The following is a 17,234-nucleotide window of genomic DNA, read 5'->3' on the forward strand; positions in this document are numbered from 1 at the left end:
GCCCTCACTCCAGCCTCTGAGGCTCCCAGCTGCCTCAAGGTCAGGCCTTACCGCTCTATGCGCCAGCCAGACTACAGCCCTTCCTGCTCCACCAAGCCAAGTTCCTCAGGGACTCTGCTGCAGGCTGTTCCCAGCTCTTCCCCAGCCATGCACTTGGCTGCCACGTTTCTTTAAGCTGCTGCTTAAATATCCTATTACCAGAGGCCTCCTCTCTGGCCTCTGTATGACAGAAGTCTAGCTCATTTCCTTGTTCGGTTTCACTGCTTCTATTTTCTCTAGGGCAGTGGCTCTCAGCCTTCCCAATGCTGTGACCCTTTAATATAGTTCCTCATGTTATGGTGACCCCCAATCCTAACATTGTCATTGCTACTTCATAATTATAATTTTCCTACTGTTGTAAGCTGCAACGTAAATATCCGATATGCAGGATTTCTGATATGCGACCCCTGTGGGGCTGTGACTTAGAAATTGAGAACTGCTACTCTACAGCGTCTCTTATCATCACGTGACATGTCTACCTGCTCATTTCTATGCTCATTCCCTCCACAAGACCTGAAGCTCCTTGACAAGACACAGTTGTATTTGCTAGACCCCTGATTGATGCCTGCTTTCCAGAAGGTGTGTGTCATGAACAATTACAACCCAGCAGATGAGCTGCCTTGTTTAAGATTCGTGACCAATGGGTATTACTCTTTTCCCCGTGGACAACTAAGAGAAGCTCGGCAACCTGGTCAAGGTTAATCACAGACCTAGTAAATGACGGCTCTGTGACAGTAGATCAGCTTACGATTCCAGACCCATACATTGTCTCACGCCATCCTATCTGTCTGAAAGGAAGGGTTTCCTGAAGTCACTGTTAGGGAGACCCTGGAGAGTCTTCAGCTCAAAATGGCGCAGATTTTCCGCAGCTAACCTACTAAGGTAGCAACAAAGCAAGCAACCACTGCTAGTCGGGTCCTAGGTTGCACACCGCAGCAACACCGAGTGAATAAGTCAAGTGTTAGGTTCTCTGTCCGCTACAGTGTGGTACCCTAAAGACTCCCTAAGACTCCCTCCCCTGTGCCAAGATCAGACAATGTTTCTATCTTCAGCGGGCCCTCATGGTAATCTCCCCCTAGCGGGTACAGAACCATCTCATACTTCATGACAAGAAAAAGCGTTTTCGCTCTTTCTGGCCCTTCCCCCACGAGCATGTTCTCCTTTCCGTGAGAGTTAGCAGGAAGAGCCGAGACCCCAAAAGCCATTTGTGCAACTAAAATCATAAGGTTTCTAAGCAATAATGTCCAATGTGGGCTCTAATATATTCTCCCTAACATAGCCATGCTGTTGTCTGCTTCTAAGCGGCCACTTGCTGGAAAAGCACAAAAAAGAAAGTGACCTCCTGGGGCCCACGGGATTTTCAACTGTTTGTCTAATCCTTTACTCCATGTCAAAATGCAGAGGCAGAAAGGCACGAAAAGCGAACCTTTTGCGGCTAGCTGCTGCTCGTTTACCTTTAAATATTTAATGAGCTCCCCTGGAACTTCTTTCGAGCCCGACTGTATCAGCTGGCAATGATGGAAGAATTTGTGCACATGCAGATCCTGGAACACAGATGGAAACAGCCATATGAGGTTGGATTCATTACCCCCAAGCACACCCCTCCAGTTCTCCCTGATCCGGCATCTTGATGGCCTATCTCTCTGGGCGTTCTAATGCCAGGACCCAGGAGCCATCTCTGCTAATACGTGCTATGCGCCTGAAAACCTCTTGACTGTCACGTGAATAAGCACATCCAGATGAAACTGGTGTGTACCCGAGCACGCAGGAAGTTGCTAAGCATGCCCAACCAGCTTGACACTTATTTAAGGCCTAAAAAGAGTGTGCTCTATCAAATTGAGCTGTTTCTCTATTTTAATGAAATGAGCAGGAACAGAGGTTTGAAACGGCAGGTGACGCAAGTTCCCAGATGGATCATTCCTAGCGTTCAGTACTCAGCTTTGCTGGCGAGTCCAGTTATCCCCTATGAAGTCTGTACATGTTGATTTTCTAGACAGTGGGGTCACAGCAGGAGGTAGAAAAATGTAATATGCGTTTTGAACTGGAATTCCTGATTGTTTTTTTTTGTGCCTCAGGGAAAACTGCCTCTTTTGACTTAGCCTCAGTTTTCTCATGACGGGGAGAGGGAGAGAGCGAAGAGAGAAGGGAAAGACTGGGGAGAGCTTGAGGGAGTGGGAGAGTGGAGATGGAGGAAGGGCGGATATAGGAGCAAGGAAGAAGATATCTACATTAAGAGAGCCATTATAAAGTTGACAAGAGACCTGGCTCTAGAGGGGATCCCAGGTGTACACAGGGATGTCCCCAGCTAGGTCCTTGGGCAGCAGAGGAGAGGGTGCCTGAACTGGCCTTGCCCCACTATCACACTGATGATTATCTCGAATATCACCATAGAATCTTCATCTGGCACGGATGGAGATAGAGACAGAGATCCTCATCAGAGTAACGGACTGAGCTCCCAAAGTCCAGTTAAGAGGTAGAAGAAGGGAAAAGATGAGCAAGGAAGTCAGGACTGCAAGGGGTTGGTCCACCCACTGAGGCAGTGTGCCTGTTCTAATGGGAGCTAGCCAAGGCCAGCTGGACTGGGACTGAACCAGCATGGGATCAAACCGGACTCTCTGATGTGGCTGACAATGGGGGCTGACTGAGAAGCCATTGATAAAGGCACTGGGACTTGTCTCTACTGCATGTACTGGCTTTTTGGGATCCTAGTCTATTTAGATGCACACCTTCCCAGGCCTGGATGTAGGAGGGGAGGGCCTTGGACTTCTCACAGGGCAGGGTTCCCTGCCCTCTCTCAAGCAGAGAGGAGGAGGGAGGAGGGAGAGTGGAGGAGCGGGAGGGGAATGGGAGGAGGGAAGCAAGTGTAAATTTTTGAATGGAAAAATAAAAAAAATGGTGATGTGACGATAGCCTCTACATGCCATCTAGAGTTCAATTTCTCCAAGCAGTGGGAGATTAAAAATGATCGCGTTTAAGAAGGAAACAGATTCCAGTACTCAGATTGAGAAATTTGGCTGTTTCAATTTACCTGTGTATAAATGGTTGATTCTAAGTGGCTCTTAATCTTCAGCAAAGGCTTCGCACCATCTACCCATTTGATATCCGCATTCGATTGCTGCACAGAAATTCAGTCGTGAGCATCTATTTTATAGCAAAAAAAATGCATGAACAACCTACAATACTACCCGTGCATTTTCACAGATTTCAGAAAGTGTTAGGTCATCCAAAGATCTCCTGGAGAACAAAAGTGCCCTTTAGGATAAATGTGTCCTAAGACATTTAAGATTTCCAGTCCTCCGCTGACGTTTATAAACTACCACCCCAAAAATGAATTAAATAAATGCGGGTTTTTTTCCTTTTTATTGTTTTTATTGTGCTATACATTTTCCCTCGCTCCCCTCATTTCCTACCATCTTCCATGACCCCCTACCCTATGCTCCCAATTTACTCAGGAGACCTTTCTTTATCTCCTTCCTATTTAGATCCATGAGGGTTTTTATAAGTCATGCTCTAAATGCAGTTTTAAAAGTTAGTAGAGTTATCAGCTGTAAACACAGAGCAAAGACTTTCCTTGTGAAGGAGGACCAGCCTTTGGACCATATTTGGGTATTCCTGTTCCAAACCATGCCAACAAAGTTCTCCTTTTAAACATCTAGAATGCAATCACTCACACAGATGCAGACATGCCCCTACCCTTCTTGACTCTGCATCGTTCACATTCAAGTAGCCTGGGGGAAGATTGGCTGAGACAGGCAGCTGCTGTTCACATGTGATAACTCTCCCATCCTTCAGCAAGGGTACCCAGGCAAATCCAACTGCAGAGACAATGATCAACCGTGATAAAGGACATCACCAATACAATTAGCTATGCAAACGTCTGCAAGTTAGGGCAGAAAGGAAGATGATGATGGCTCCAGGGATCTGTATGCTGGAGCCCAGGTGACAGGCAACTGTGGAGCAGGGAAGGAACAATGCATTTGGATCATTTCCTAATGCCAGCCTAGCTACTAAAAGGTTACTGGCTCTATATCTTTGGCAATGAAAATGAGAGTAACGCAGCCTTTTGCAGTTGAAAGAACTGAGGGGTTGGTTTCAGAAAATACATGAATATATTGAAGTTTAGAATGTGCCCTGATACCACTATCTCTCTGTGCTGAGGGTTGTTTTGGTAGCTTCGTGTTTTAGAAGGTTCGGGTTCCTCTTATCTACCCTTCTACTCCGAGTTCAAAGTTGACACCATCTCAGTCAGCAACCATGTGTTCCAAAATCTCTTATGGTAACCCTGGCATATGGAGTATGGAAAATTAAGGTCGTAAGTCAAGGCTATGGTCTACATTGATCCAAGGTAGTAAAAGTGTCAATCATTTAGACAGGCAGAGTTTTCCTGACTGGAGGTAGAGAAGGTGCAGAGGGAAAATGCAGTCGGGCGACAGTGTTTATGACTTCAGTCCACTGAGAGATTTCCTGCCATATCTTAACACTTCTACCCCCAAAGGGAAACCTTGGCTTTCTATTAGAAAACTCCTCATGTCTGCTATACTAACCAGAGCCATCTGGGTTGCTCAGATTGTGTAGTGTCAGTGTTTCCATCATACAGATTACTCTGGGCTTCGAGTGTTTATAACTCAGGTGGTAAAAAGAAAAGAGAAACAACCCAAGCTTGCTCTGGATGGACTTCTGGCAAATGATCAGGGGTGTTGGATGAAGAGCATTTACAAATCTACTGCTTTCCAAGTCTTTAAAATTCTTTGCATGAATGCCTATGCACGTGTGTGCATGTGTGTGTTTATACTGTGAACACAGAAGTCAACACAAATCTGGTTAGAATGTCTTCGTGTACATGTTTAATCTGGCAAATGTGTTTACTCTCACAGGCCAGCCAACACATGGCTTTCTCTCAGTAGACCGAGGTCTTTCACAGATGCTGAGCCATCGCGGCTGAGCATCTTCTCCAGCGCTGCTTCAAGCATGCTTCCCCCAGACCTCTGCTCTCAGAAAAAGCAAACAAGGGACGTGTGCAGAAGGACCACTAGAAACGATAATGTCAGGAAGCCTACAAAGCCTCAACCCTGTACAAAGATCTACAGAGACTAAGAAATGCTGAGTGAGAATGGAAGAAATAGTCTTCTCCAGGGAAGAATAAATCAACTGGTTATTCAATACCAAATAGCCCTAAAAACACATGTTACATTATATAGACTGAGCAGGTCATATTTAGGAATGTGTGTGTGTGTGTGTGTGTGTGTGTGTGTGCATGTAGTGTCAATTAATTTAAAAGGGGGGATGAATTTGAAAGTAAGCAATGAGAGATATATGGGAAGATTTGGAGGGAAAAAGGGAAAAGGAAAATGATGCAATTATAATCTCAAAAATAGAAGAAAAAGGCAAATAAAAAAGAGGGAAAGAAAGAAATGACACTGTTGACGCTCTGAAACTTTGACCAATGGGAAATACTCTGCAATTCTGACCAACAGGGGAAAAAATTCCAAACTAGAAACTGGGAAAACACATTTTTTTGCTTTTAGACAATCTTTTTCCTCACGCAGGTTTTAATGGGGTATGATTTGTATAATTGTTTTAGTGAATTTGCAGTCGCTTCATTAACAGGAACCGCAGACGTTTTTCAGTACTCAGAAGAGAAACTCAGCCGACCTCGGCAAGCACTCCCAAGTCCCCTGCATCCCCCATCCCTAGAAACCATCAATCCACTCTCTGCCTGCAGGCATCTGCTTAGGTGAGAGTTTTGCGGTGTGAATTATCAGAGCATGGCCAAGTGTGTCCCTTACTTGAAACTCATAGGCAGCATTTGGAAGCTGTAAAGATAGACTATCAAGTATGCCATCTGGCACAGGGGTAGGAAGCCACTTAGAAGGGGGACAGTTAGAATTGATGAGTGGTATGAAGAATCACCACCTCATGCTTCACTGAACATCTTGTCCATTTCTGTCTAGAATTTGGATGAGGAAATTCCAACTTATTACTCTGGAGGAAAGTACTTGCATGGATTCTCATAGTTCTGCTTTCACGTCGTTTCTCCAGGCTTCTGCTCTAAACTAAGTGTGCTTTCAGTGAGGATCCCTAATAGTCAGTCCTGCTGCCTGATGGTATCCCTCGGGGAGCACACTTGCCCCCAAGATACTGGTCTATCTTCTTTTCGATTACCTAATATTGAAAGTTCAGATATTTTCCAGGTACAATAAATACACAGTCATCCCTTGGAATCTGCAGGAGGCTGACTGGTGAAAGATCACCCCAGAAATACTAAAATTTGTGTATGCTTGATTCCCCTATGTAAAATGGCATAGTATTTACATCCCTACACACATCCTCCTGTATATGCCAAAGCATTGCTTGATTACATATAATATCTACTGGAATGTAAATGCTAAGTAAATAATCATTTTACTCCCCTGATTAGTGGACAAAAATAAGGGAGGGAAAAGCCTATATGCATTTACTATAAATGCATTTATTTTGGAATTTTGAGACAGGGTCTCTCTCTCTATAGTCCTGGCTATCCTGGAACTATCTATGTAAACTAAACTCGACTCAAACTCACAGAGATTCACCTGCCTCTGCCTCCTAAGTGTTGGGATTAAAGGTGTGCGCCACCACATCCAGCTTCAGATGCAATTTTGTTTTTGTTTTTTGTTTTTTGAAATAGGGTTTCTCTGTGTAGCCCCGGCTGTCCTGGAACTCACTCTGTAGTTCCAGACTGACCTCGAACTCAAAGAGATCCACCTGCCTCTACCTCTTGAGTGCTGGGCTTAAAGGCGTGCTCCACCACCACCGAGCTTTCAGATGCAATTTTTTAAAAACAGCGTTTACAGGGACTGGGAGACAGCTCAATAGGTAAAGGGCTTGCCATGCGAACATGAAGACATGAGTTCGGTCCTTAGAATGAACATTGAAAAAAGCCAAGTGTGGTGATGGATAATTGCCAGCTCCTAATGGTACTGTAGGGAGGTGGATCCCTAGGGATTGCAGGCCAGTGAGAGACCCTGTCTCAATAAAGCCTGGGTGGCACCTATGGAATGACAGTGAAGACTGTCTTCTGGCCTGGTCATGCATGTATGTATGCATGTATGCACAATGAAAATATATGCACATGTAAAGTAATCTCTTTAATCCACAGATGGTTGCATGTATTCATAAGGAACCCACAGAGATTCTGACTGCAAAGATTTAAACATTTTCTTCCTTTTTTTTCTTTAAAGATAGGAACACACTCTATAGCATAGGTTAGGATTAAGCTTATGGCAATCCTCCTGCCTCAGCCTCCTGAGTGCTGCAATTACAGATATGAACCTACATACTTGACATTCCTTTTCTTTAACTCTTCTTTATTCTTCTTTCCTGATATGGTCCCCAACTGTGTCCTTCTATTCCCCCTTCCTTCTTTCTGTCCTAACTCACACTGCCCTTCACTTTGCTTCCTGGCCCATTTTCCTCCAAAACAACCCTTCCATAATCCCACGCCTGTTGCAAAAGAAAGTCAAATTCACAGCCTGGCCTTCAATGCTTTCCACAATGCTTTCCAATCAGGTATCCTGTGGTCCCCCACTCAGCATCCCGGGCTCTTATGTTTGTCAAGGACTTACAGTGTAGTTTTCTGTCCATACGTTATTACTCTGACTCTGTCAAAGCTGTCCCTTGATCCCAGACTGCCCCACCAACTGGCCATCATAGCATTGCCAAGCTCAGTCCCACCCTTTACGACTGCATTGACATATTGTCTCCTAAAAGGCTCCCCTTAGTGGCAGCCACTTGTCCTTCCACTAGCTGAACAACTCACTCTTCTGTCTCACGTCTCACAATGTTCTCGGTGCTCATTGCTATCTGTCTTATACTAGATTGATCTGTCTACATAAAACACGTGTAGTTAACTAGATGATATGCTCAATGAAGAGATGCTCTGACCTGGTTGGTTTCTCTATCAACATAAGAAAGAGACATTTGGAAAAAAAGACCCTCAATTGTAAAAACACCTCTGTAAGACTGACCTTTAGGCAAGTCTATTGGGCCTTTTCTTGATAATGATTGCTAGGGAAGAGTGCCAGCTCATTGTGGACCATCCCATCCCTGGGCAGACGATCCAGAGTTATATAAGAAAGCAGGCTGAGCAAGCCACAAGGAGCCAGCCAGTAAGCAGCACTTCTTGTCCTGACTTCCTTTCATAAGAGACTACAAGTTGCAAAACTGAAATAAACCCTTTCCTCCTCGAGATGCTTTGTGATTATAGTGTGTTCACATCAATACAAACTGGAACACAAGCTCTAGATTAGATTTTTTCACTACATTTTCTATAGTGTTTACTACTATAATTCACAGAAAAAATATGCAGAAATATTTGGTGAATGGACGCATCCCGAGGCACACTGACATTGATAAAGCGGAAGTGGCACCGGCTATGCTCATAGTCCTTGGATGTTCTTCCAAAGCTGTCTTCCACTGGTTTATTTAAAGCCTTTGTGACATGGGACCAGAACTGGTGCCTCGGTGCTAAAGCTTATTTAACTTCATTAAATCTGTTCTCATTAGCAACAGGCAGTCCCCAATCTCCCTCCAGCTCACAGATGTCCCTGGCTCTGGGCTCTCTTTTTTCTTCCACAACAAGCATAACTGGAAAATTCTAGTTGCAGGGCAATTCTGCATAAAACAAATAACAACACTGTATCATAATATGTGTTTCTCTCTGAGAGCAGCGTTATCACTTTATGTTGCTTGATGGAGTTTGGCTGTGCTGATGAGCACTTGGACAAAGCTATTTAACACATGATAATAAAATCAACATATAATTTGTCTTTTGCCAATGAACTGTTTTCAGATGGAGCCTGTGATGCTGCCCAGGGTAGCCTTGAACTCCTGGGCTCAAGTAATCCTCTACTCTTAGCCTCTTGTGTAGTTGAGACTACAGGAATACACAATGTACACGGCTTAGCAACAAACTTTATAACTCAGAAATATACTTTTTGGTTAAGGATTGCAGTAGTCGACAGCTTGATGAGAAGATTTATATCCTACAGAAAGAAGATATGACCCTGGGTTTGCTCCCCAACACCACAGTGAGCAAACAAATAAATAGCAGCACACATACCTGGAGTTTCCACTGTGTCCTGCTTTTTGGTTGTTCCTTTGGTGTTGATTTCACAGCTTACATGATAAAAAGTAAAAAGCAAATGATGTTTTTGATGCAGGTGAATGGGAAGCTCAATTTTGATCTGAAAAGAGAGGGAAATGACATAGGACATTTTGTTTTGCTTTGCCTTACTTGTCATGTTGGGCTGGCAGACATGTAGGCCAGTTTCACCATACTGTTCCCAAACACTCCCTGAAGAACAAGCCCAGTGGCCAAATAGCAGGTATCATTTCAATATATTTCAAATATTTTTCTGGTTGGTTTCAGTTTGACAGCAGGACTCTTCCTGGGGATTTAATACTTTTATTGACATAATACTTTATTTCTGCATAGTTCACTGGAGTCTCCCAGTTTCAACTTTACAGCATGATTTTTTTCTAAAGCACTAGATTAAAAATTCCTTACACCCAGGGATGCTGTAGCCCAGTGCAATCTACTTCAAATGAGTTCTAAATTGGCAAAGCTACATTTGCCTAAGTCATTGTTCCTCTGTGCATGGAAAAAAAACCTTACAAATAAAGTGCCAATACCATGGCATTAGAGTACCCACAAATCAAAGTTCACAAAAAAAATTCTCTAGAAAAAAAATATTTTTCTTTCTTTCCTTTTTTTCTTTATGTTTCTTTTTGTCTTTTTTTCTTGGTTTTCAGGATGGGGTTTCTCTGTGTAAAAGCCCTGACTGTCCTGGAACATGCTGTGTAGATCAGGCTGGACTCGGACTCACAGAAATCCACCTGCCTCTGCTTCCTGAGTACTGGTATTAAAAGCATGCTCCACCACCACCTGGCTAGTAACTTTATTCTTGAAAAAACAAAAAGAAATCAATATGACTCAAAAATTTAGATCCAAAGGATGCTTATAAGAAACTGAGTTTCTAATTAGAAACCAATTTTATGCTTCAACCTCCTATTAGCAGTTAAGAGACAAATTAAAAATTTAAATGACTTGGCACACATGCCTGTAACCATATCTGTACACATGAAAGGAACTGTTCCCTGTCTTTCCTAGTCAATATCTAATGAATGAATGAAAAAGTCTATGGTTTTAGACATTCTAAAAACATATCTAATTTACTACGTGATATAGCTCTTTTCACTGGCTATAGAGCTATGTATAAGAAACAGCATGTGGTTAGACATTTGCTCCAATGATAGTACATACAAGGCATGGCTTGGAGTATTATCACCATGGTCTGTTACAGATATACTTCATTACAGAACATGCCTATTCACAGTACTCAGGCCATCTGGGCATCTAATGCTCTACTGCACATAAACATGGACATAATCTCCCCCTGGGTAGCAAAAATGCAAGGCACTACTAATTCCTTCCCCACCCCCAAAGGAACCAGAGAAAGTACATTGAGAAAAGAATGAGTGATGTCCAAAGCTGGGGCAGGAGGGTTCATATAGGAGCAGGTGGATAGGGAGAAATCCTGACAGCAGAAGGGACAATTCAGACCATGCCAAAAATGGAGACTCTAGGGCCCAGGCAGACAGGAGCATCTGGCCCAGGATTCCCATTCAGGTCACATGCAAACACTAGGAATCAAAAGCAATCTGCAGGTTTGGATAAGCAAATACATAGAGGCTGCAAGAGAGGCACACTGGGTAATTGAAAGAGATACAGAGGCAGAGAAGCAACAAGCAAGAAAGAGCCAGAGAAATTAGAAGGGAATATTGCAACACTCCCCTTTATTCCAGAGAGGTAGGCAGAGCAGCCAATGTGATTGTGGTACCCAGCTGTGCAGCTTTGCCCATCCAGCGCTTCACATACAGGCCAGCTGCCCCTTACCACTCAAAACCATAAGGAAAGAGCCAGACGTGCCCTCAGAAAAGCCAGTCTGGATTTAGTTAATTTATCTATTTAGCTTTGTTTTAAAATTAGCACTTGAAGTATTAAGTTTTGTTATGGCATTTTCAAAGACAATTTTTCTACAGTTTCTCCTGCCTCCATGGAGTCCCTGCTGTGATGGAGGTGGGTCTTGTATCTTATCTGTTGCTTTCATTGGTTAACTAATAAAGAAAACTGCTTGGCCTGATAGGACAGAAAATTAGGTAGGGGAGTAAACAGAACAGAATGCTGAGAGAAAGAAGCCGAGTCAGACAGTCGCCATGATTCTCCCACTCCAAACAGACGCAGATTAAGATCTTCCCTGGTAAGCCACCTCATGGGCTACACAGATTATTAGAAATGGGTTAGATCAATATGTAAGAGCTAGCCAATAAGAAGCTGGAACTAATGGGCCAGGCAGTGTTTAAAAGAATACAGTTTCCGTGTAATTATTTTGGGGCATAAGCTAGCTGGCGGCCAGGAGCCAGGTGGCAGGAACGAGGCCCGGCGCTCACCCTACAACACTGCTGTCCCCTACCCTTCCCCACACACCCCCTAAGCCTCATTTCTATTTCAGTGACAGGCTTCTCTATTGCCCCTCCCCCTTCCCTTTCCCCTAACACCTTTAATCTCTCCTGGTGGTCTCATTTCTGGTTTCATAGTCTGCACCCACATTTATTTAGTTAAGTAATTTCTTCTTTTTTTTTAAATTTATTTATTTATTTGTATATAGTATTCTCCTGCGTGTATGCCTGCCTGCCAGGAGAGGGCACCAGACCTCATTACAGATGGTTGTGAGCCACCATGTGGTTGCTGGGAATTGAACTCAGGACCTCTGAAAGAGCAGCCAGTGCTCTTAACCTCTGAGCCATCTCTCCAGCCCCGACCCTGGGGTTTGAACCCAGAGCCGTGTGCATACTAGGAAAGTTCTCAACCTGAGAACCGCACCTGCAGATCTCTTTTAACTAATGTTCTAGATACATTTTCATGTAGCCCAAGCCAGCCTCAAATTTGTTACGTCACTGAGAATGACCCTGAGTTTCTGATTCTCCTGCTTCAGCCTCTTGAATGTTGGGATTACAGGTAAGTAACCATGCTTGGCTTATATTTACCTTTTAATGTTTAGTTTGAGATACACTCCCATTAAATGGCTCAGGCAAGCCTCAAACTTGCAATACTCCAGATTATCTGGCATTACAGTCCTACAGTGCCAGGCCTGGCTCTGGATTTCTTATTTGGAAACTGAGAAAATGAAGAGCCCCAAAGAGAACGTGTTGGCATAGAGCCAGTCTGATGACAGTATGGAGGGCCAGAATGCCAGCTCGACTTTGAGATTTATGTCCCATTTTTTCATAAATCTTTCACTGTCATCATAGGACACCATGAAGGCAGGAGCCGCCCTCCTCCCCCCCACTCCCCGCCTTTGGATGTAACATTTTTATTTTCATTCAGGGAATGCATGGGCAGATGAATGGCTTGAAATATTTTTTTAAGAAAAAATCATTAGAAAGGGCTGCCGTAAATACTGAAATGATGTTTTTACCTCATCATAGAACTCTGGATTTTGGTTGTGATGCGAGACCACAGCATAAGCATTTGTGGTAAAAACAGATCCCACGGGTTTTCCATAAATGCACTGCAAACGAAGGAAACAGAGTCACTCCTAAGCCAGGTCTTTAAACAAGGTGCTACAGACCCACACACATTAGAGACAGTATGAGTAGGGGGCCATGGCCAAGTTTACTCAGCTGCCATCCTGAACTTGTAAGTGTTCCAGCATTTATGTGATCACTTCAGATACACCCTAGACAGTGCTCAACTGAGCTACAGAATGCTTTCAATGTCTGGCCATCAGAGAAATGTACTCGCCACTAGCCGACGGTGATAAGCCATAGCTCTCTTCCTTTAGAAGAGAGACCTTCTCTGTAATGTTTCTGGCTCTTCGCTTGAAGAGCGTAATATGACAGACAGGTGAACATTAGTCAGCAAGAGTTTCTGGACACTCTTTGTTCAGGGGTAAAAAGGTGTTTTTAAAACTCAACAACCTAAAAATAAAAAAGTCAAATATCTAGTAAGCTTCAGACAAGCTTACTGTTCTCTTATTCTAAAGCCTTCCATAGGTTTCACTCTATGAAGCACTGGCTGGCCTGGAATTTACAGGCATATCACCAACTCACAGAGATCTGCATGCATCCCCGCCTCCGGCTCTCAATGCTGGAATGAAAGGTCTGCCCGCTTCTTTTTACACTTTTTAAAGTGACATTTTATGCGGTACAGTTTTTGTTTTCAAACTCACTCATTTTCTGGTATTAGACGTAAGGCTTTCTACGGTTCCTTGGCATGTTCCCATTTCACGCTACTATGATTTTTCTTTTACCCCCACTGACCCAATAAGCCGAAGGATGACTATTGAGCCAGCATGCCAAGCTACTAACTGCTTTACCGTTACTCTGGAGTGAGCCTCTAGGCCAGCTAGGAAATGAAATTGAGACTCCACGAGTACACAGCCAGTTCTCCCAAAATACTAGTTATCAGGGCATTTTCTAAGAACTACCAAGAAGTAACAAAAGGGTTTCTAAAGTACATCAAAGGATGCTGCGGGAAGGAAAGGGAACTGGCCGTGCTCATTTCTAGTGAAGAGACAAGCAGAGGGAGAAAATAATCTGCTGTGTTTGAGCCAGCTAATCGTTCATTGAATTTAATGCCCTCTTTGAAAGGGGGGCTCCTTTCAAACATAGGGACAATACAGTAATCAGCAATGTAGTTGGGAGTGCCTGGGTAGATTTCTCTAGTGGGTTTGAGTATAACTACTCATCCATTTGGCTGACTGAGGTTAGAAGTGAGGAAGCAGACACACATTTGCTGATGGCTACACGCTTTTGGGGCTATATCTCGGGTTTCTGATCACTAGGTTTGAAAAGAAAAAGTTCCTAGCGAAACCACAGAGGCACTGCCTGATGCCGGGCATCCAGGGCTGCACTGAACGCCACTGAGAATCCACCTTACAGAGATCACTGATCTAAGTTTGAAAGTAACCGTTTGGCCAGTCGTGGGGCAGAAGTCCTAGCTCTCAAATCAAAGCCATCATGCTGTGCATCTGTCAGCTCAAAAAGCCTCTTCAGGCTCCAAAGAGAAAGGTGTTAAAGGTCTCCTAATGGTGGCACTATAAGGTCCCCTAAAGGGAACATTAGAAACTATCGAGTCATTTTTAAAAATGACCTTGTGATTAGGCCACAGAGCAATGAAAAGTCAAGTGAAGCAAATGTTGTAACTGAATAAGTCAACCTGTCTGCTCTCCCCTTCTCAAGATGCAATCCAGGGCCTTGTGCATGCTAAGCCAGCACCCTACTACAGAGCGATACCACCATATAGATAAATATCCGCAGCCCAAAGTTACCCATCTTCCCAGCCGCACATCCTCCCCACTTTGTGATACTGATCATTTTAACAAACTCTAAAGTGCACACGTAATAGTAGAACATGCAATATTACCTTTGTCACGCTAGCACACGTTATTGCTGAAATCTACAGACATGAAACTCATAGCACGAAAGCATCACGCACTCAGATTTTCATCTCTACAATCGCTTCCCGAAAGGCACACTGCTCAGCAGCAGAAACAAACCTTTAGGGCCGATGCGTCACCATCATCTGAATCCCGGAACTCCACACAGACAGCAATGTTCCTGGCCTACAACCATGAAGCAGCCAAAGTGAGTCACACAGCGAGTCGATGACAAACAGCACTGCAGGTGCCAAGAATGTATGGTGTCCTTACCTTGGCAAACGATTTCTGGCTGTCGTACTTCAATTGTAAGGGATAGACATACAGATGGTTTTTGTAAATAGTGAACGGATAGCAATATTTTGTCATTTCTGGCACAAACTCTTCAACCTCCACGGTAATATTTTGACAGTTCTTTTCAAAGGGCTTCAGGGGCACATATGAAGAGGTAATACAATCTATGGTAGAAAAAAATAAGCAGGCAGAGCACATGCAATTCAACAGTCACTAACACATTCCCGCATTTGCAAAAATATACATGTTTGCAAACAACGATTTCAAAACAGAATTCTTAGTTGGTGACAAAAAGTCAACCAAGTGTAAGATGCAGAAGGGGACAGAGTGGAGCACTGAGTTTGAGAGGACCTTCATGCCAGACATGGCATGCTACTTCACTCTCAACATCTAAGGACTTGCCAAATATAACACATCATAATTTTGATAAATTTAAACTCTGCAAAGAAACTCACTGCGCTTTCCCTCCTGCGGCTGCAATTTTAGCTTTCGCTGCAAGTTTTTATTGGTACGGGAGAAAGCAATGAGAGTAAATTTTATGCTTCCAATTAGCTCATGGAGAGACGCTTTTAAAAAGCTAACTCAGTGCAGGTGCAAAGTTTCACTAAGGAAATAATGGGAGCCTTTTGAAATTCTAGACCTTACGATGTGCTACCAATAATAAAATAAAAGCCACAGAGTGTTTGTGCAGCTTAGCCACATGTGTTTGTGACCCGGCCACTGTAGTGAAGGTTATGAGCAATGCGTAGGGCTGCGACACTGTCTTTATTGTAGACAGAGCCCAGGCTAAAGTGAGCCTAAGACACCATTCTGGTTGCACTTTTTGTTCTGATTACTAAGGCAATACATACTAATGACAGAACTTCTGGAGGCACATAACAGAAGTTTACAATAGCAATCGGTCATTCCACCACCCACAGACAACTAGCATGGCCATGTGACTGTGCAGTCCTCTCTTCTTCTTCCTGTGCACATTCTACATAGCAAAATGAAACCCCTATGGGATGTGGACAACTAAATCTTGATTACTTAGATTGTATCCGATACCCCATTTTACAAATTATGAGCACCAATTTGAAACATTGCATCAAGTTTTATGGTACCGGTGTGCCATAAATGCTTGAAGCACACTGACAATCTTGATGCTAGTAATTTCCAAGTTCCCTCTAATGTAAAGAATGTTGCAAAAACATATAGGCATCCCCCTGAATATTAACCTTCATCAGGCGATGAAAGGAGACAGAGACAGAGACCCAAATTGGAGTACCAGACAGAAATCTCAAGGTCCAAATCAGGAGCAGAAGGAGGGGGAGCACGAGCAAGGAACTCAGGACCGAGAGGGCTACACCCACACACTGAGACAATGGGGATGTTCTATCGGAAACTCACCAAGGCCAGCTGGCCTGAGTCTGAAAAAGCATGGGATAAAACTGGACTTGCTGAACATAGCAGACAATGAGGACTACTGAGAACTCAAGAACAATGGCAATGGGTTTTTGATCCTACTGCACATGCTGGCTTTGGGGGGGGGCTGGGCAGCTTGGATGCTCAACTTACTAAACCTGGATGGAGGTGGGCGGTCCTTGGACTTCCCACAGGTCAGGGAACCCTGATGGCTCTTCAAGCTGATGAGGGAGAGGGACTTGATCGGGGGAGGGGGAGGGAAATGGGAGGCGGTGGCGGGGAGGAGGCAGAAATCCTCAATAAATAAATAAATTAAAAAAAAAGAATGTTGCAAAGAACATCTATATGCATATGCATAAACTCCTGCCCATAGTCCAATAATTGAAGATTTGTCTCATTATTTATTTGTGTATGTGTATGCATGCACGTGTGCATGCATCTGTGTGTATACACGTATACTCATGTGTTCAGGTGCCCAGAGAAGCCAAGCTGTCAGATTTCCTGAAGCTGGAGTTACAAGTGGTTGTGAGCAGTCAGATGTGGATGCTGGGACCTAACATGGGGTCCTCTGCAAGAGTAGCAAGTGCTCTTAACTACTGGGCCATCTCTCCATTCCCCTCAACGATTTTTTAATGAAAAAATAATATATTTCACTGTTTCATGCTTCAAAACGCACACTGACTATTGCTCCTTGTGTACAATCCTTTAGTGATTTCTCAGTGTACTTAAAATAAAATGCAAGTCTAAGGTGTTGCCACAGTCTATGCAATTCTCCGTATTCTTTTCTACGTCCACTTCCTGTTCCATTGTTTCCACCACATCCTACCACAGAGTCGCACCGGCTTCCTCCCTAGTCATACAAATCAAGTTTTGTATGGACCTTTACAATATATAGGATGCCCTCAGTTTGCAATGTGTGACCCCAAACATCCTCTGCTAGCAGGCTCCTTCCCTTGTGGGTTAGGGCAGCCCTAGGAAATTAAGACACTGCAAACCTGCAGTAAACTATTGATAAATACT

The 17,234-nt window shown here is 43.7% G+C and overlaps 1 protein-coding gene across 1 annotated transcript in view; it reads right to left on the reverse strand.

The window, feature by feature from the left end:
• The window catches only part of Dock11 (dedicator of cytokinesis 11), a 196,672-nt gene that overhangs the window by 88,471 nt on the left and 90,967 nt on the right, over positions 1 to 17,234 (reverse strand). Inside the window, exons 17-23 of the mRNA XM_026790137.1 lie at positions 14,790 to 14,974; positions 14,637 to 14,702; positions 12,555 to 12,647; positions 9,137 to 9,260; positions 3,733 to 3,854; positions 3,068 to 3,154; positions 1,494 to 1,583 (exon numbers count right to left, since the gene is read on the reverse strand). Coding sequence (XP_026645938.1) covers positions 1,494 to 1,583; positions 3,068 to 3,154; positions 3,733 to 3,854; positions 9,137 to 9,260; positions 12,555 to 12,647; positions 14,637 to 14,702; positions 14,790 to 14,974 — 767 coding nt within the window. The remainder of the gene's footprint in view (positions 1 to 1,493; positions 1,584 to 3,067; positions 3,155 to 3,732; positions 3,855 to 9,136; positions 9,261 to 12,554; positions 12,648 to 14,636; positions 14,703 to 14,789; positions 14,975 to 17,234) is intronic.

Source organism: Microtus ochrogaster, unplaced genomic scaffold, assembly GCF_000317375.1.
Source record: "Microtus ochrogaster isolate Prairie Vole_2 unplaced genomic scaffold, MicOch1.0 UNK42, whole genome shotgun sequence".
Taxonomy (NCBI): Eukaryota; Metazoa; Chordata; class Mammalia; order Rodentia; family Cricetidae; genus Microtus; species Microtus ochrogaster.